Source organism: Diceros bicornis, chromosome X (assembly GCF_020826845.1).
Source record: "Diceros bicornis minor isolate mBicDic1 chromosome X, mDicBic1.mat.cur, whole genome shotgun sequence".
Lineage (NCBI taxonomy): Eukaryota > Metazoa > Chordata > Mammalia > Perissodactyla > Rhinocerotidae > Diceros > Diceros bicornis.
Window position 1 is genome coordinate 73,852,073 of NC_080781.1, and position 20,351 is coordinate 73,872,423.

General features: G+C 37.3%; 1 protein-coding gene across 1 annotated transcript in view; it reads left to right on the top strand.

Moving 5' to 3' along the window:
- The window catches only part of SH3BGRL (SH3 domain binding glutamate rich protein like), a 59,831-nt gene that overhangs the window by 28,091 nt on the left and 11,389 nt on the right, over window positions 1-20,351 (top strand). The window contains exon 2 of the mRNA XM_058536254.1: window positions 18,163-18,348. Within this exon, the coding sequence (XP_058392237.1) occupies window positions 18,163-18,348 (186 nt within the window). The remainder of the gene's footprint in view (window positions 1-18,162; window positions 18,349-20,351) is intronic.

Consider the following 20,351-nt stretch of genomic DNA (forward strand, 5'->3'; position numbering starts at 1 on the left):
ATTTGGCAGGCCCATCATAATTACCTCAATGTTTTTGAATATCCTGTTGAGAACGCTTGTGTTGTTTCTAGACCATCATTCAACAGATTATTTAGTCTTTTGTTGACTTTACTGTTAATATTTAACTCTACTGCCTAGGCTCTTTCCATGGTCCAGTATAATCTATTTTTCACAGGTCATCCGAAGCAAGTCACAAAAACATAGGTGGTCCCTTCATTGGCCCTTTCTAAATTCCTCAAATTGCATGTAAAGAAGTAGGTTCTCACTACAAATAGGTTGCACTAAAGTAGAAATTCCTTAACTTGTTCACTTGCTAAAAATAATAAAGCAAACATTATAAAATCAGTTCTGCATTATGCATGAGGAAATGGTCAGTGCAGATTTTCCTTTTTAAGATTTTAATGATTCTTTTCTTCCAATGTTGTTCTGATTATTTTGCATCTAAATACAGCCAGTAGATGTGATTGTTGATTATATTGTTTTATGATTTATGTTACAGCAAAATGTTCTCCATTGAATTTTTTTTCTTATAACATGGAAAAACTTTCTTCTGTTGTGAGAGGATACATGATATTTAACATAGCAATAGATCTTATGGAAATTTCAAAGTTCTTAGATGAGACTTAACTGGAATTATTCTTTTTTTACAGTTCTGTCTCCCTCTAAAATCATTAAACCTCTCTGGATCTTGAGGCACACAAATACTCAATCATGACTCTATAAGCTTGGTAATAGAGATTTATCAGGCATGTTCTAATATCGTGAAGGATTATAATTCTGGGCTTTGGGCTATGTCCTTTCACCTGCCTTTAAAATTTCTGTGGCATTGTCTTTGACTCATGCTGGTAGTTATTGCAGATATTTATGAGTTGGCAAGTAGTCATGAAACATCTGGGTTTCCACAGGCTGTAGAGTTGAGCAATTAAGAGTACAGACTTTGGATTCAGGTTGCATGGATTCGAATCCCATGTAGTGGTTTAAACCACCATTTACTGGTAGTTATCTTGAGTAAATTACTTAACTTTTCCCTCTCAGAGCCTCTGTTTCTTTATCTTTCAAATAAAGATAATATCAACCTTACAGATTTCTTTTCAAGATTAAGAAAGAATGTGATATGCTTCACACTGTGCCTAGCATATAGTGTGCACTTGATAAAATGTAAGGCTATCATTATGATGATGATGATGATGATGATGATTTTTAACTTTAAGAAAAGAAAACATGTGTTTATGAGTTTAGTGGTTTAGGATCTAGTATGCTTGGCAGAGACCACTACCGAGCTGTCTCAGAAAGGTAGTTGCCCTTATCTTTGGGAAGTTTAAAGGAGTCTCTAATTTTAAGAACCCAGAAATTGCAAGGATGGGAAAAAGAGGAAAGAGCTCAGGGAATTTATGTTTTTAAGGCTTGGACTTGCTAGGTAGTTGGGTATCTCTGAAAGGCTGACGTGGAAATAGGGAGAGGGAGAGAAATAGTGACTTACGCAAGCAGTGAGAAGCAATACTTCATTGTTTCTCACCTATGATTTACAGACTGCCCACCTGCACCTATAGGGGTGTTTTCTAATGCAGATTCCTGCGTCCAGGTCTAGATCTCCTGAGTTATATTACAAGTCACACTAAGGTTTGAAAAATCCACTAGTATAGCAAAATCAGTTTGATCTGGGTTCAAATCCCTATTTTGCCACTTATTAACTGTACTCATGGCTTCTATCCTCATGTGTTACTGCCAACTCTACTCTTAGCTCCCTCCCTCCCTTCTTTTCTCCTTGTTATTATATAACCTACACCAACTGCACAAACTCACTTTAGTTGTGTAACCAGCCATCTCTTTCCCTGAGACCATTGGGGTATTATCACCTGACTGCTCCTTACTGAACTTATACAGTTTTCTAGCTGACAACTATTTTTTATTTGTTTACTTCTCATTCTCAACTGTTGGTCCTGACATGGCTGCCAGTTGACTCAATGTTAAGTGTTCTATAAACATTTCATTGTTTCTCACAGTGTGGTATGGGGACCACCTGCTTCAGAAATCTTGTAGGACACTTGTTAGAAATTTCATTCATGGACACTGTAAACCTATTGAATTAGGATCTATGGGAATGTGACTCAAGAATCTGCATTTTGAACAACAGGTACAGCATCAAATAGCATCAAGTGGCTATGTATAACTAGGGCTATGGAGCTGAGGACTTGGAAGACCAAGCCAGATCTTTCTTAAAGGGCTGAAAACTGCATAGTTTGGAGAATGAATACTGACTTTCTAAAAGAAGTGGTAGTGTTTGGAATTAGTCTTAGTCCAGGGAACCAACCGAGATATAGTACATAGGATTCTAGGGGAAAAAGAAAGAAACTGACCTGAAGTCTAGTAAGTTTTGTGGTGTATGTGTGTATGTGTGTGTGTAAGAGAGAAAGAGAGAGAGAAAATAGATAATAGTGCAGAGAAGCCCTGATATGGCTTTGAAGTATCAGGGAACCCCCAGTAAGGAAGCAGACACAGCCTGGAGACTTGGGACCATGGGGATTAGATAGAATCAAGTGAGGAGTATGGTAAAGAGAGAAAAGTCAAGTGATTTTATTGAATTAAATTCTTATTTGATTATATTTACAAAGTTCTTTCCTATACATTCTCATATGTTCGCATTAATACTCATAATAACCTATGAGCGTAAGTAGTTATGTCCCTCTTTTGGACATTAGGAAACTGAGGCCCAGAAAATTTAAGTGACTTGTTTATGATCACATATTCATTAGGTAGAATTGACAAATTTTGAAGCAAGTTTTCTGACTCAAAGTTCAGTATTATTGCCAATCACCAATACTGCCTTCCTCACCTATGGAAATAATAATAACATCGGTAATAACAACGACTAACATTAATTGAATGCTTACTATGTGCCAGCATTGTTTTAAGCACTTTATATGTGTTAATTCATTCAATCCTCTTTTTAACTGAGTCCCTTTTGTCTGCCAAAGATTGGTTTCCCATCCTGACTTCTAAAAATATTGTATCTAACATGCCTTTCCGATGTTTGTAACACGCCTTTTCTATGCAGATCCTCACAACTCAGCTGTTCTCCGAGCTGTTCAGCTGAGCCTGTACAACCTTGAGGAAACATTCATTAAACAACTTTAGATTGTTAAACAACATTTAGTAATATACATTTCTTTGTGGAAATTCTCGCAAATCCTTAAAAAAGCAAAAAATTGCAATCATCATATGTTTGTATAAGGCCACTTAAAATCTTTTACCTAGAATAGACTGTAACTAAGGGTCAGCTTTTAATGGGGTGATTGTGTTTGTTTTCAGTGTGTAAAATAAATAAAGCCATGCATATTTGTCTCATTATATGATATTAACAAAGCATTCTATTTAGTTAGACAAAGTTTCATTGTTTGGAAAGCTGACCCTGTGATCTAAAATTCTGACAGAATTATTTGTGAAAATTACCCAGTTAGATAACGTGTACAAAGATTTGATATCTCCTGTTATTATGTATTTGATAGAATAGTAATTTTTAAGGGTAAATAAATTGAATTTAAGTAAGTTGAATTGGGGCATTTTGTGCCATTTCCATGAATTTGATCAACAAGCAAAAGCTTTATGGTTCTTTCCTGCATTTGATGGTTTGCTTCATGATGGGTGTTAGGTTGCGATTCTCTCCCTACTTGAGTGATGGTATTAGCAATAGATCAAACCTCCCTGAATCACTCTTTATGTTTTGTTCCCCTTCTTTCTACTGCCACCATAATGCCACTCTTGAATTCAAAAGACCATTGCCTTAAAATATTTTTGTTGTACTGAGAGACAATTTGGTCCTAGCAAAGAGGCGTTTTATTGGGTTGAAAACGCAGTAGGTCATATGCACAGACAGCTTCTTTCCCCTTTGAAAAAGTAAAGGGAAGTGGAGAAATCATTTTCTTTCAACCTAGATTTATTAGGAATTACATTTCTGAGAATATGCATGTGTCTTTGTATATGTGAGTATTATTGGTCTTCATAGAATGATTTGGGGGACTTTCAGAGATTGTCAATGACTTCCTTACTCATTGTTTCGCAATATTTTTGGTCTTCCCCTTTTCACAGAAACAAATGTTGGTGGATTTTTTTCAGTGAAAACTAGCTGAGTGTTGTGCGTATAGTGTTTGTGGTTCAAATTGATTTAACTTTGGAATTGTTTCTACTGCTTCAGATTTATCTATCAGTTGGGAATGGTAATTCTTTTGCATTTGGAGCAGTTTAATAGATGCCAGATAAAGAAGCCAATCTAGGAAAAAGAGCAGTTTTACAATATGGCAGGATGTTTTTAATGGAAATTGACTCTAGGGCTCAAGAAATGTATTGCTTAACAATATTTAGCTGCCAGTCAACTTTCTATTAGACTCTTTTACATTAGAAGCACCTTTTTATGGACTATTATCAGAATAAAATTTTTTACTTTGATCGACACTTTTTCTGAGTACAACACTTCTGGAATTTTACTGTAATACAATAAATAATTGCAACTTTCTAAGGTTTCTCAGGGAGAAATTTAAAGTCTCTGAGTGGTCCCTCAAACATTTGCTGGGTGTGCTAAACAGCCCATCTTGCTTAGCAGACCCCCATGAAGTGAGTAAGGAAAGTCACTAGACTTTATGAATGCGCAGCCATCAGCCCAGCATTTTACAAACCACTTGCCTTATATTGACTACCTAGTGACTACACTGCTTGCTTTAAAGATCTCTTTATCATCCTCATGTATAGGTTCTATTGATACTGATCACAGCTTATTAAAAGAAATATTACATTGAATTGTGCAGAGAAAATTTTCTTATGTTTGATTACAGAGTCTGGCTCATCTGCATATCCTCGCTATATGATACTGCTCTGGAAAAACTGTCCTGTATTGTGATTGTCCTGTATTGTGATTGATGCTCTATGGTGTAATTCATTGTTTTTAATACCTTGAGGGCAAGAGTTGTCTCTCTTTATGTATAACTACAGTTCCTTATGTGTATTTAAAATAGTAGCTACCATTCCTTGAGAGCTTATTTTCATTTATTTATTCATTTGTTACGTATTTACAGAACACCTGCTATGGGTCAGACATGATAATAGGCACTGGATAAAATGATGAGCAAGATAGACAAGGCTCCAGCCATGAGAGATCTTATAATTTACAGTCTAGCCTATTTTGTGGCAGGCATTGTTGAGAGGCCCATTGCTTCTCTTATCTATAATTTTCTGTGCAACAGTTCTGGGAGGTGAGTATTATTACTCTCAAGTAATAAATGAGGAATTTGAAACTCAGAGAGGTTAATCAACCTGCTTAGTCACACAGATAATAAGTGGAGGACCTGAAATTCAAATTCAAGTCATTCGGGTTCTGTATTAGTTTTCTATGCTGTGTTAACAAACTACTATAAATTTAGTGGCTTATAACAATACACATTTATTATATCACAGTGTCTGTGGGTCAGGAGTCCTGGCATAACTTAGCTGAATCTTCTACAAGGCTACAATCAAGGTGTCAGTCAGGACTGGTGTCTCATCTGGAGGCTCCACTATGGAAGAATCCATTTCAAGCTCATGTGGTTGTTGGTAGAATTCACTTCCTTGAGGCTGTAGTATTCATGGCAGCTTGCTTCTTTATAGCCAACAAAGGAGAGAGAGACTCTAGTGTGAGTCAGCTAGAAAGATGAAGCCTTACATAACATAAAATCATCACTAGAGTGACATCCCATCATCTGTTTCATATTCTGTTGATTGGAAGCAAGTAGCAGGTCCTGCCCACACTCCAGGGGGAGGGGATTATACAAGGCAGTGAATACCAGGAGGTGAGGATCATAGGGGGCCACATGAGAGTGTGTGTCTGCCACAGGTTCCATAGTCTATGGTCTTTTCACTATACTATGCTGCCTCTACTAAGAGCTCAATATACATGAATTGATTTTTTGAAATATTTAAAAAAATTATGTAAAGCAGTATAACAACACTGGAGAAACTTGGCAGGGGGATCCCCATAATCTCATGCTCCCAACACAACTTAATTAGTTTCCCGAGCAAGGTGCTAAGCAGTCACTCCTGCTATCTCTAAGCAGTTGTAATAATTGTATTTGAATTCCTGTCTAGTCTTTAAAAAATACACAGTTCTCCTTTTCACAGTTGGAATCATAGCAAATACATGATTCTCTAGACTTCCTTTTTCATTCTTTATATCATAAATATGTTTTCTTGTTGCTACATAATCATACTGTTGTCACTTTCTGTGTGCTCACAGCAATCTTTTGAATGATCACACCACTGTTACTTAACCAAGTCCAAATGGTTGTATATGCAGGCAACTTTCAATCCCCCACCACTGAAAAACAAACAAATTAATGATAACAACAATGAAAAAACCACACCAAAACATTGCATGATCTCTTCAGGAACATGATTTATACCCTTTTTTGCATTGTTTACTTAAACTAGGAGTCCAGAAGTGAAATTATTGGATCAAGGAACATGTATGTTTCCTTGGGTCTTGATGCACACTCTCAAAATGCTTCTGATTTTATTTGACTTTGACTGAATTAATAGCCTTCAAAATTACCAAGGCATATGATAATGCTAATGGGAGTTATGATCGTTGGAAAGAAAGACAGTATCTTACCTGCTCTTAATCATGGGGTTTTGGTAGTGAGAAGTAGGGGAAATTATCTTCTCTTTATGGCCATGAACCAGATCTCAGGGTGTTCTTCTATTCTGGAGTTCAAGTGAGGACAGTGATCCCCTCAGGACTTATCCTTAGTACCAAATGATGTTACTTACATGAATATTTTTCTTGGTGTAGTGTAGGACAGTACCTTCCTTACAATGGGGCAGAAGCTGTTCACATGGGGCACTTGAGAAATCTGTATTTCCTTCTGTACAGGGGCAGATTGGACTAATTTATTTATTCAGATGCAGTACCCTGTTGTTCAATGTGTCCGCTTTAGCAGCACATTTCACAGTAGCCTTTCCTGTAGTAGAAAAGGAAAAGAAGAAAAAGGCAGAGCTACTGTAATACATGGTAGGCTGGCTCATATTTGTGATCCAGTTAACACTAATAAGAACAGATTAATTGCTTATTACTTTTCTTGTGATTCAAGAAATGATAGTTCGGAGTTGGTGGTTACAGCCTTTTTGAAAAAAATATCTGTTGTGAGCTGGAGAATTTAGCTACCATATTTGGTTCTCATTTGCCTGCCCTGTAATCTTACGTCAGTCTGTTGGAGGATTTGTGTATTTTTGCTTATCCTTATATGGGAAGGCTGCCTGGAGAATCTGTCTAACCGGAATTAGAAGCCCTGTAGCATTTGCAGGAAGTGTGGCTTTAGGAGAAAGCCGTGGTTTGTGTAATTAGGTTTTCTTACTGCCAGAATTTGTTTCATAGAGAGATGGTGAGTTGGAAAACATCTTTGCTTACTATAAAATCACCAGCATTTTATACCTCTTAATTTTATACCTCTTCATATACCAATCAAATTCCCTTCATTCTATTATGACAAATTTCTCTTAAAGAGGATTGAAATCTGTATAGAAACTCATTGTACTGAATTGATAATGATAGTGATTAGGGCAGGAATGTGGAGGCTGGAATGAATTGGTTTATTTATTTTTAAATTCATAGTGCAACATTAGTCTGAAATTTTTTGGAACATAAAATCCATATATGTTAGACTAGCACTTGTCACAAATATTCAGCTTTGATACTTGATTATAACAGTTAGTGTGATTTGTCTCAAGGAAGGCTTTTGCTCTAAGGGCACTCCCAAAGCTGCCAGAACAGCCTAAAGCATCTGTTACCCTATTTCTCCCTTAGCACTCATTTCCTGGAGCCATCTATGGTCACAAGTCACTGACACTTTTGTGGAAGCACTTTGGAATGTTCTCAACCTCACACTTTATTTGTCTAAATATGTGAGAGTTTTAAATGGAGACACAACTTTTTTTTTTTTTATAAAGGCAATAGAGTTTGTATGAATCATTGCTTTTGTGGGAGATCAAGATTTGGCCACCCTAAAATCTATCTCTTTACCTTGGTTGTTTTCTCTAGGGACATTTGACCTCCCCCACTAACTGCCTAAAGAATTTGACATGGTGGCTCCTTCCTAGAACAGATTTATCATGACTGCTATAAAGATAATGTAGGATAGAGGTTACAATAGAAAAGGCACCAACAAGCCCATCTTATCAGGAGTTCTGTCTCTCTGGCCACATTCTTTGGATGGCCCTGCGAGGAGTTGCCAGACAATCATTTACAAGGGAAGTCTCCATTTGTAAAGGTATCTCCCTCTCTGTATTGGGAAGAGAGGGGATGAGCTCATTTCTAGAGACTTATCAATGTGGAAGGTGAGGCCTTGGGGCTGCATAATAAACCTTACTCTTGTTTACTGTGCTTTAGTGGTAATCTCCTGTAACTGACTCCCCCAACCCCCAAAATCCTCCTTTGTCATTGGCTGAACATGGTATTTAAGACGAGAATTTCTGCTATTGTGTTGAGAAACAGTGTCCCTGCTTTCTCCCATGTATACATGTTATTAAACTTGGTATTATTTTCTCCTGCTAACCTGTCTTGTTAATTATTTGGCCAGCCATAAGAACCTTAAGGAAAAGGGCAGAGGGAGATTCTCCCTCTTCCCCCGACACTTCTTCACTGGAACTTTTTCTTACCAGGTGTTAAAGTTCCAGGAGGCTTTTATTGCTTGTGACATGTTTCCTTGTTTCATTATCACAGAACTTCAGAGTGGGAAAGGGGAGAAGAAGTCATCTAGGAAAATTTGCCCTGGTATAAAACTCTTAAAATATTATCAACAGGTTTTTCTTGCTCTTACTTTAGGCCAATCTTTGGAATTAAGAATGATACAAAATAATTATGAGCCATATATGCACTCAAGGAGCCATCATTAAGTTGACAGTCTAGTTAGCATGAGATAACAAGTGTGGTGATACATTATTTTGTTATTCATTATGCTTAGTGTTTAAGTGGTGCTTTTTACTCTGACAGATCTTGAGCAAGTGTGTGCTTTGGGGAAAGTTCCTAATCTAGTTGAGCATTAGTTTCTTCATCTGTGAGTATGGAATGAAAATAATAGCAGTTGCCTCGTAAGATTATTATGAGAATTAAATAAAAAACATGTAAAGGGCTTAGTATAATTCCTGGCCCATAGGAAGCACTTACTCAATAATTATTATATTATACTTTAGAGTGGGATTACATTTGGTGCAATGCAGAGAGGGACCTGATACATATAAAATTCTGCAGCCCCCGTTGTTAGCACACCTTAAAGCCGGAAGTCTGTGTCTCTTTGTTTACCCTTATTAGCCCAGCCCTAATCCACTCACTTCCCTGCAGCAGAAAGAGGCCAGACTTGAATTAAGGGCTGGCTAGGTTCCATTGCTTAAGTTATCTGCTAGTGTGGAATTTATAATTCTATAATTATAATTTATAAATTTCTTGAGACCATAAATAATATCTCTATCTTATTTTTACCTTTATCAGAGTAAAAACAATGGGCTTGAAGCCCAGTGTGTACTTACAAACTGCATTCTTGATTGAATGGTAGCCCGTAGCATTACTTAGGCAGAGGTTCAACAGTAATTCTTTCTTAGCAGTAGAGGATCTTAGAGTTGGAATTGGGTATTCCAGTCACTTTTTGCTCATAATGATGTGGAGATTGATTGAATTGTGTACACACTCATTTGGATGATAATGGAAGCAAAATCATAGTCTGGTAAGTAGAATTTAAAATTAAATTATATAGTAAGAACACATGAGAAGCAGTATTATTTTTGTAAGAGGTGGTCGACCTTATATAAAAGTGTCTTAAGAAAAAAATGCATAGAAAATATCTTGAAGCTGGACAGAGAAATGTAGTGGAATAAACTTCAGCTTTGGAGTTAGGGATATCTAGGTTTGAATGCCAGCCCTGTCACCCACTAGTTTTGTGACTTTGGGTAAATTTACTTAACCTCTTTGAGCCTCAGTCTTCTAATCTTTAAAACAGAGGTAATAATGTCTACCTTACAGGGCTATTATGAATATTAAATGAAATTACATATGTAAAACACCACTTTAGCTGCTGTCACTTAATTGTCCTTCTATAAATGGTAATTGTAATTGGTATGAATAATAAGAAGGCAATATCTGTCTTCCAGTCTTGTCTGAACACAGCCACAACTTAAAATTCCTGTGAATTTGGGAATAATTACTGAGCACCTTCTGATACCCTGAAGTGTCTCTCTATGTTGGATGGACCCATAGCTTCTGTGAGCCCAGAAGCTCTAAATCTTGTGAAACTTTTGAGCTTCAATCCTTCTATGCTTTGCTTAGAGCAGCTGCTATCTCCCTACCATGGAATGTACTAGCACTGAGGTGCCATGTTTGGCTCTGGAGATTTCTGAGGCTCTGTCTTCTAATCAGCTTTGTTCTAGGATTTCCAAGTGATATTTTGGAGAATAAGGACTTACTTTGCTAGTTGGGGATGGACAAAAATCTGTGTGCAAATATTAATCATCGTCAGTATCTTTCTGCACTCAAATCCTAGGTAAATGGAATGTACGTAGGCATATTGTACATTCTGCACTCATCGGTACTTCGAGGGTGGCGGAAATATTGGATATTGAAAGAGGTGGCTAAAACATAACTAAAACCCACTAATAGATGGAGTTTTCTCCAATTCATCTTGGAGAACCCATCAATATAATTTGATTGATGAGATATTTAATTCAGGAAATTTCCTTTGAAGACATATTTACAGATAATAATCTTTGAGAAATTCAGCACAGTCAGCCTCAAAGACTATGACTGACGAAGACTATGACTAAGATTGACGTGTATTACTTTTGAATAAGTTCTTATAGGTTGCTGATTATAGCCACGTAACTTTTCTTAAACTTCCCTAACTTTTTTCAAAATTTTCTAGAAAGTGTTGTCAGATTCCCAGTATGCCGTAAGAATTTTAAAAAGAGCACTTAGCTTGCTTTATAGAGCTGGACTATTTTTTTCCAGCTTTATTGAGGTATAATTGACTTACTGACTTGCTTCCAAAACATAGAGTCTGGAAATCTAATCATCAGAAAAACATAAGACAAACCTGAATTGAGGGGCATTCTACAAAATACCTGACCAGTACTCCTCCAAACTGTCAAGATCATGGGAAACAAGAAAAGTCTGAGAAATTGTTACAAATGAAAAGAGACTAAGGAGACATAACTAAATGTAATGTGGTATCCTGGAAGGGATCTTGAGGAAAAAAAAAAAGGACATTAGTGGAAAAACTAGTGAAATCTAAATAGTCTGGAGTTTAGTTAATAGTACTGTATCAATGTTGGTTTCTTAGCTGTGACAAATGTACCACTGTGAGGTAAGGTGGTAACAATAGGGGAATCAGAGTGAGAGCTATATGGGAACTCTTTGTATTATATCTGCAAATTTTTTGTAAATCTAAAATTATTCCAAAATTGAAGTTTATTAAAATTAAAAATTAAAAAAAGCATTTTGGTGGTGCTGAATTTAAAATGAAATTGTGATATCAATCAGTAATGAGTATCTACTTTGTGTGCAGCCTGGAGGTGAGCACTCTGTGGGGAAACATAAACAAAAGGCGGGGCCCCTCCCTTCAGGAGGCTTGTCAACTAATTGAGAGATGAGACTTTGACAAGTGGAAAGATTAGCAAATGTTGGTACTATTTGATTAATCTCCAGACTGTGTGACACAGACTGTAGGAGGTCAGAGGGAGAGGACTGGAGTCGCCACCAATGGCTTCACAGAGGGAGTGAACCTGGATGAATAAGTTAGAATTGCATCAGTGGAGAGAGGGAGGACTTGCGGTTGAAGGGAACAAAGAAAAAGCACTAAGGTCTTGGGCACAACAAGCTCAGGGAAGAATAAAGGCAGCCTGATCTGATCTGGGATGGGGAGGGGAATGCATATTTTTAGAGAGGTACATAGAGCAGGGCATCATTATGCAGAACCTTGAAAGTTAAGCAGTAGGGGGTGGAGTTGGAATTGGCCACAGGGAGTCAGTATAGCAGCAGGATTACAGTAGATGTTTCAATTCTGTGGCCTTTTAGCCTTTGGTCAAATCTATGTCTATCATTTATTAATCTTCTAACACTTCTCTTGGCATGTACATTTGATAAGACTACAGGGGAATGAAGTTCACCTGCAAGAGGTGAAAGTACAGTCATGCTCATTTTCTAGATTAAAAAAGCTTTTCTTGACTAAATGAAATATCAATTCTGAATAATCTTACCTATAAACCCTTAATCTGGAGCTTTTCTCTGTCTATACTGTTTTTCAGAGTCAGAAGGAACCTTAATCCCTCTGTCTGCTACTGACTAGTAAAAAAACAGCTTGTTTTTACTTCCAAGCGAGCAGTGCATTGTATTCAGATCATTGTGCTCTTCGAAAAGGTTGTTGGACTTTTTTTTTTTAAGTGATGGGTTGTTGCTTATTTAAAAAAATAAAAGAATGAGACGGGTAGTAAGGCTTGGAAATTTCCTCTTGGGATTCTCTGGGGAGGTGATTTCTGCTGCTGTTTCTTGTGATCTTCTGTTAGAGTTTATACAGGGACAACGCTGAGAAAAAATTCTAAAACAAAGAAACTTCACTGTCTTCCTTACCTGTGTCTCTCCAAGCAGTCCCTCCCTGCAATCCAAACATGCACACTGCCTCTCTTTCTATGAAAACCAAAGTAGTGTCAGTCATGGTAGGGTTTCAGGCATCAGAGGAAGAGTAGAATTTTAGGGTAGGTTGGTACTCCTGGTGCTGCTTATTTCACAGCCTCCTGGGTCTACACATAAAGCCATCTCTGAAGGAATGGGAGAGGGAATAAAGTTCCTTCTAACTCTGGAAAAAAGTATGGACAGATAAAAGTGCCAGATAAGAAAGGGCTAGATAGATGAGATTTTTCAGAACTGATATTTTATTTAGTCAAGAAAAGCCTTTTTAACCCAGAAAATGGGCAAGACTGCACTTTCTTTACTATGATCACCTTAAGACGTGGTTATTTTTGAGAAACTACCTTTAAATATCTACTTTCTCCTCTTTTCACACTAGGCTCTGTTTTTTAAATTACTTGGGCCTTAGCGTCTCTTTAGACATGATGTGGTAGAACTGCAACTAAAAAAGAAAATAATAACAGAATTTTTTTTTTCTTTTGGCAGCAGTAAAATAGCAAACCTTAGCTTGTGCTGTTATGTTGCCACATCTTGGAACATCTGTCAGAAGAACTCCAGGGAGTGGGGGTAGAGGTGGAAAATCAACAAGAAAATTCTTAATAGTCATCTTAACCCAGATTTGTTGCAGACTTGTTGGTAAAGAGATATGAATTAGGGGCCGGCCCCGTTGCATAGCGGTAAAGTGCGCGTGCTCCGCTGCTGGTGGCCCAGGTTCGGATCCTGGGCGTGCACTGATTCACCGCTTGTCAGGCCATGCTGTGGCGGCGTCCCACGTAAAGTGGAGGAAGATGGGCACGGATGTTAGCCCAGGGCCAGTCTTCCTCAGCAAAAAGAGGAGGATTGGCATGGATGTTAGCTCAGGGCTCATCTTCCTCACACACACAAAAAAAAGAGAGATATGAATTATAAGTTTTACATGGCTGATTGTGACCAAAGCATTTTTGAAAATATTGCAAAACAAGCAAGCTGAAAACGAGTGTCTCTTGCTGCGGTTGTACTGTTACATTGAGCAATAGGAAGCCAATGCCTTAAGAACTCATGAGAGTATTCATTTAAAAATGCATAAAGATCTCTCTGGTTAGCAAACTATACAGTGGCAACACTTCAGTGATCCAGTGCCAAAAGACTAACTGGGGATTCAGATTTGATTTTCCTTTTAGGTTTAGTTTCTAAGTAGATGAGTAAAAGACTGAAAAGGCAGTTTTAAATGCTATTTTTCACTCCTCCTTCACCCCACTGTTAAATCCTTAGTCACGGACTAGGCAAAGACAGGCTTATTATTTTCCTACAAAGTAGAATGGCCCTTCCTAGGGCAGCATTTGAAATAAACAGAACCAATTGGAGGGATCTATATATCTGAATTTCTATTTGCAGAAGTTGACTGGGTCACAAATTATAACCTGTTTAAAAAAGGACAAAATACACAGTTGTTTATTAATTTATAGACTTCAATTATGTGTAAGAATTTAGTCATAGAAATTGTGACCATCCATTTAGAAAGTTTCCAAGTTCATTTTGTAATACTTTACCTTCATTGTTTTAGTGTAATATGTTATAATTCTGAGTTCAGTTTTCACAGCTGGCCAGTCATATAGAACTTTTATACTAAGTACATCATCCTTTCGCTAAAACTATAGATTGCATGCAATATAGATGGATGTAGTATTTAGTATTCATGCCATCATTATTAAGCTTAGTCTAAGTGGCATTGATAATAGCAATAAGTGCTTGCTCTCTCCTCTAAGTTCCTTGCACTCATTGGCTTTGTCATTCACTTGGCCCCTCTCACCTAACCACCTTGTATGGTTGTCTTAGCTTTATATTTAAATATTATGTTGTAATTGAATTTTTTAATATAGCTATGCCTGATCCCTCCCACTAGATTGTAATCTTGGGAGGGAATCTCTGCTATTTTTCTTTAGACATTTTAGAGAACCTTATAAAGTTCTTATACACTGAAGAGGCACCCAAGAAATATTGTTGAATAGCTACTAAATATAGTTTCAGACAATCATTTTAGATGTTAGTGCATCATAGTTGGAAACTCTGTCAATGTTCATTAAAGTGTCAGCTGAGAAGATGTGGCAGAGGTTGATTATAAAATAAGACAAAAACCCCACCCTGATTAAATGTTTTATGGTAGGTTGGCACTTTCATGAAAAAACCCTATTTTTCCAGTTTGAAGCATGATTATTGAAGTTTTTTTCTTCCTTTGCATTTGAACATTCACACTAAAGCAGAAACCTTGTCAGTTTGCTTCCTTTAAGAGAAACTTGACCCTTGGCATGACAGACAAGAAGCTTACTGAGACTAGCTGGAGAGCAGTTGTTTCTTCCAGGCACCAGTTGCTCAGTAGGCCTGCTCTGTGACTTTGGAGGGAAGGATACCTTAAATCTCAAACCCTGACATGTAGGCAGAAATAACTTGGCATTCTATGGGTGGAGGTGAGGAGCATGGTTTGCTCTTTGAAAAAGATTGATTTAAATTCCTGGACAGTGCCACTGTCCATTTGCAAATACATTTGTGTGCTGAAAAGGATATCAATAACCTTTTAACTCCAAAGTGATGTTTTTTTTCCTGTAGGAAATTTAAATTTTATCCCTTAGTGAACGTTTGTGACACCCATTCCTAATTGTTCTGGCAGTATATGGTTTTCAGTCACATCTGTTCACTGTGTCTCTTTAAGTCCCATTGGTGAATTAGGAAGTTAGCATCACCTGAATCCCCTTTGTCAGGATGTGTTGTAGTGAACATGTGCTTCTAGGCATATAAGAAAGGCAATAACTCTTTAGATATAAAATATTCCTTGTTAAAAATAAATTTGAGGGCCAGCCCAGTAGTGTAGTGGTTAAGTTGATGCGCTCCACTTCAGTGGTCTGGGGTTTGCGGGTTCGAATCCTGGGCGCTTATTGATGAACTGCTCATCAACCCATGCTGTGGCGGCGACCCACATACAAAATAGAGGAATATGGGCACAGATGTTAGCTCAGGGCCAATCTTCCTCAGCAAAAAGAGGAAGATTGGCAACGGATGTTAGCTCATGGCCAATCTCCCTCACCAAAAAAAAATAAAATAAATAAACTTGATAGGTAAAATTTTGGACTTACAGATATGATCAAGTTAGGAAACAATTTTTTTACATTCTCTGAAGATTCAAAGGTGAAAAAATGTTCACATTTGACATAACCACCATCTTAACTCAACACAGTGAACAGTGTTCTCAGCATAGTAAGCATTCAGTAAGGTGACAAAGGCCTCAAAGAGTCATTTATCTTAAAAGTCCTCAACCTTTTTGTCTGTCACACAGACATAACAGACGACATTCATCCAGGGCCATGTATAATTCTTAATATGTTAGCTACAATGTTAACTTTTCATTCATTCAAAAATATCTGTTGGGATGCCAAGTGCCCAAAAGTACCATATTTATGGGGCATCTTTATATCTACTTAAATTTGTAAATATGCAAATGATCAACAGATTACTTGACACACTTCACACTAACTAAACACCCCTATTGTATCATAGAGATCGAAAACCACCAATTTAATTGAGCCTTCCACCAATGCGTTAGTCCTTTAGACATTCAATTCTGATTATTTATTGACTTTTACATTGATTTTCCTCAGAATTTAAAAGGGATATTTAGGAGTGAAAGTTCGATTTTATAATCTAATAAGGAAATAGAATTCCTGTTAGAAAAATTGCCTTGTTGCAAATTTTGCTGTATTGTAGCTGATCTTTAAAGAAGGGCATTCTACTCTGATCTAAATAGCCTATAGAAATTTCAGTTCCTATTGGGAGAAATTGAGAATTTTTTTTACTGGGGTATGTGATAAGAAAGAAAATTACTTACCCACAATCACAAGCAAGTTATAAGGACAAAAATGTAATCTCTGTTTATGCATGTGTAGGGGAGGAAGACTATCCTCTACATACTCTGGGTCCTTCTGGCTTGGCTAAGAATTAAATTGACCTAAGACAGAATAACAGGAGGAAATCAAACAAAGCTTTATAACATGTATATATGGGAGAGACCCAGGAAAAACTGGGTAACTTGCCAAAATGGCAGAGGTTCTCATCTTAAATACTATCTTCAGCAAAAGACAAAGGAGGATGTTGGGGGTGGGGGGAGTCAGCTATGGGAAATTACCAGAAAAGCATAGTAAACAAGAGTAAGGTTACTATGCTGATTTAAGTCCTTGCCTTCTGCACTGATAAGAGTTTCTAGAGAAAAAGTCATCCCCCTCTTCTTCCTGGTACAGAGAGGGAGATACCTTTACAAATGGAGATTTCCCTTACAAATGTAAATGTCTCTTACAAAGCACAAGTTCTACTTTTCAGGGCTTCTCCCAAGTCTTCAGTTTTCAAAAGTAAACCAACCCAAAATATTCCTCATGCCGAAGAGACACACTTTGGGGTGGCCAATTCTGATCCCCCACCATGCATGTGTGTGTGTGTGGGGGGGTGTAAATCCAGAGGGGACTTGACTGTGTGGAAGTTTTTTATTTTGCATTTTTATTTCCATTAGGAGGACTGCTTCTTTTGATTTTATATTTCTGATGCTTCTGCTCCATGTGTCTTTTTAGTGTGACTCCGTAAGAAACTTTTATTGATTGTGCTCTGCAGCTCAGAAATATTAAGTAATAGTTTTAAATTTGGGTAAATTACCATAGATGTGTGAATTAAGGTTCTAATAGAAATACATATCAGAAGAGAAACCTAACTAAAAAATGTTAATTTTACTATTTTAAAGCTCTCTCCTAGGTATGATTAGGAGACAAAGTAAGTGTATTATCTCTGCCTGTTAATCCAGCTGAAGAAGTAGCACAGACATATATGAAAGATCCCTTAGCAGCACGTGTTAAGGGCTAATGAGTGGTACAGGTATATTCCAAACATAGTGTACAGGCAGGCTTAGCTGTTATATCATTTTATTCAGTTTCTATCCTAAACAGTGAAAATTGAAATGCAGAGAGACTCAGAGGCTTGTAACGTTCTCAAGGAAAGATTAATTTCTGTTTACTATATGATGCTTGTTAAGACAGGAAGTAGACTCTGGTTGTTTGGAAAGACTTTCAACAAGGGCTGGAACTAAAGAGAAGCTTGTAGATAATCAGAAAACACAGCTTCTCACTACTCATACTTTTGAGTTAACTAAACTTTAGGTTATTGATATGCATCAGTCAGCCTTACTTCTGCATCATTAGATGTGGGAATTTTCAATGGAAAAAAGAAAAATTCAGGTTGATGAAAGAATCTGTGGGCTGAAAGCTCTTCAGTACAGTTGAGACATCATTAACAACAAAATAATAAAGAGGGAAAACCATATATCTTCTGTGAAACCACAAATCTTGATCCACGTCTGAATTCATTTCTGCTAGTTCGGAAACACTGACTTCTGTTGAATTTGAAAAATAAAACAACAAAAGCTGTTTGTTCAACAATATAGTTTCTTATCCTTTGGGTCCTAGATTAAGAAGAAACAGCAAGATGTGCTTGGTTTCTTAGAAGCTAACAAAATAGGATTTGAAGAAAAAGATATTGCAGCCAATGAAGAAAACCGGAAGTGGATGAGAGAAAATGTACCTGAAAACAGTCGACCAGCCACAGGGTACCCCTTGCCACCTCAGATTTTCAATGAAAGCCAGTACCGTGGGGTAAGGAACCAATCTAAATGCTTGTTCTTTCAAATGGATTGCTTCAAATCCATCCTATCTTTCACCCCCACTCCCAAATCTGCATACAGTCATGTCTCCTGTTCATCCTCTCATTCCATCCTAGGCAGCTGGGGTATTTTGCCTTCTACTAGGAGTCATCTACCAAAAAATTTCCTGTAAATGTATGAAAATAGACCTTGGACATATAGTTGGCCTCACATTTCTTCATCTTAATTCCAGCCAGAGCAATTGTATTATTTCTGGTATGTCCATGAAGAAGCCTCTGAAAAGAGGTCAGCTGCTTTACTTATTTAGATTAAAATTAGTTAAAAAAGAAGAATATCTTATTTTCTGCTTGAAGCTAGTAATACTTTTATTTTGGTATCATTAATGAATTTTCTTAAAATTTTAAGTTAATTAATTTAACCCATGTAAAGAATGAGGGAAACAAAAATAGAGTTTTTGCTTTGTGACTGGTGCTTTCAGGTATGCCATCTTGTTTAGTCTTTATTTAAACCATGGAGTAGTTTCCTTTATTCTTCATTCCCTGTATATTCATTTGTAGCCTAGGGCCATTCTAGGCACCATGGCAAGTACAAGTATAAATAAAACACAGCCTCTTCTCTTAAGGAACTGATTGTGAGTGGAGTGTGAGAAGAATCATACACACCTGGAACAATTAAATATTCCAAATGTTCATATGATTATGAAGCCATATCCATGTGATGACATGGTACAGAAGCACATGTAAGGGCTATTGGAATTTCCAGTAAAGAACTATTTGCATTGCTATGTCCTCAGAATTAGCATGAGTGAGGAACAAATGTTTTTAGAGGCAGCAATCCAAATCTTCTAGCTCATAGGTTTATATGGAGTGAGAAGGACACTTTTTGGTGGGGATCTTTTCATGTGCCTATTCAGAGCATCTAGGGGAGATGTATGGCAAAACTGAAAAGGTTATTGGCACAACGTATTTTCTTTGTTAATTGAATTTGTCAGTTCTGCGGTAGGCCTGAAGATTTCATTTTTTGCTGCAAACAGGGCCGATGTGTAAAGACATACCCTGCAGATAAAGAAAAGACAATGAAGCTATTCATTTAGATAGTGAAACTCAATGCCTCTATATTTGAAATTTCTGCAAATTGTTGAATCTCAGTGGCCTGGAGAGACCTCAGAGTTCATGTAGTCTAATCTAAGCCAGCATATATTGTCTTAACCTCTCCTTTTTGAAGCAGAAATTTCAATTTGTTTGACTTTTGAAAACAAACACATTTTGGATTATAAGGGTAACGTTTGAGAAAGCACATTTACCTGGTTGGTTTCTCACTCAGGATCCACACTGCAAGGGAATGGAGTATGTTATGGAAATAAGGCAAGTATCACTGAGAAATGGGAAGATGGAAAGGAAGGGGCAGGAAGTGAGACTCAACCAAGTATTTATTAATGGAAAAGGAATCCAGCTTCTACTGAGTGCCTGCTGTGTGCCAGGCGCTGCATTAGGAGTTTAATAATGATAAGAATTAAGATTTGACCCTACACATACTCTTAGGGAGAAGAGTATATAGCAATCATTCATAGAAAACATGTCAGCTATTGCGCTACATGCTTTTTGTATATTATATTAGTCAGTCCTCATGCTAATCCTATGAGGTAAGTATTGTTATTCCTATTTTGTAGATGAAGAAATTGAGGCCTAGAAGAGGTTAATTGACTTCTTAAATCACAAGCCTAGTAGGTGATGCAGCTAGGATTTAAACCTAGATCTGTTTTACTTTGAAGCTCTTACTCTTTTTTTGTGTGTGTGTGTGTGAGGAAGATCAGCCCTGAGCTAAAATCCGATGCCAATCCTCCTCTTTTTGACGAGGAAGATTGGCCCTGGGCTAACATCCGTGCCCATCTTCCTCTACTTTATATGGGACGCCACCACAGCATGGCTTGACAAGCGGTGCGTCGGTTCACACTCGGGATCCAAACCTGGGAACCCTCAGGCCGCTGAAGCGGAG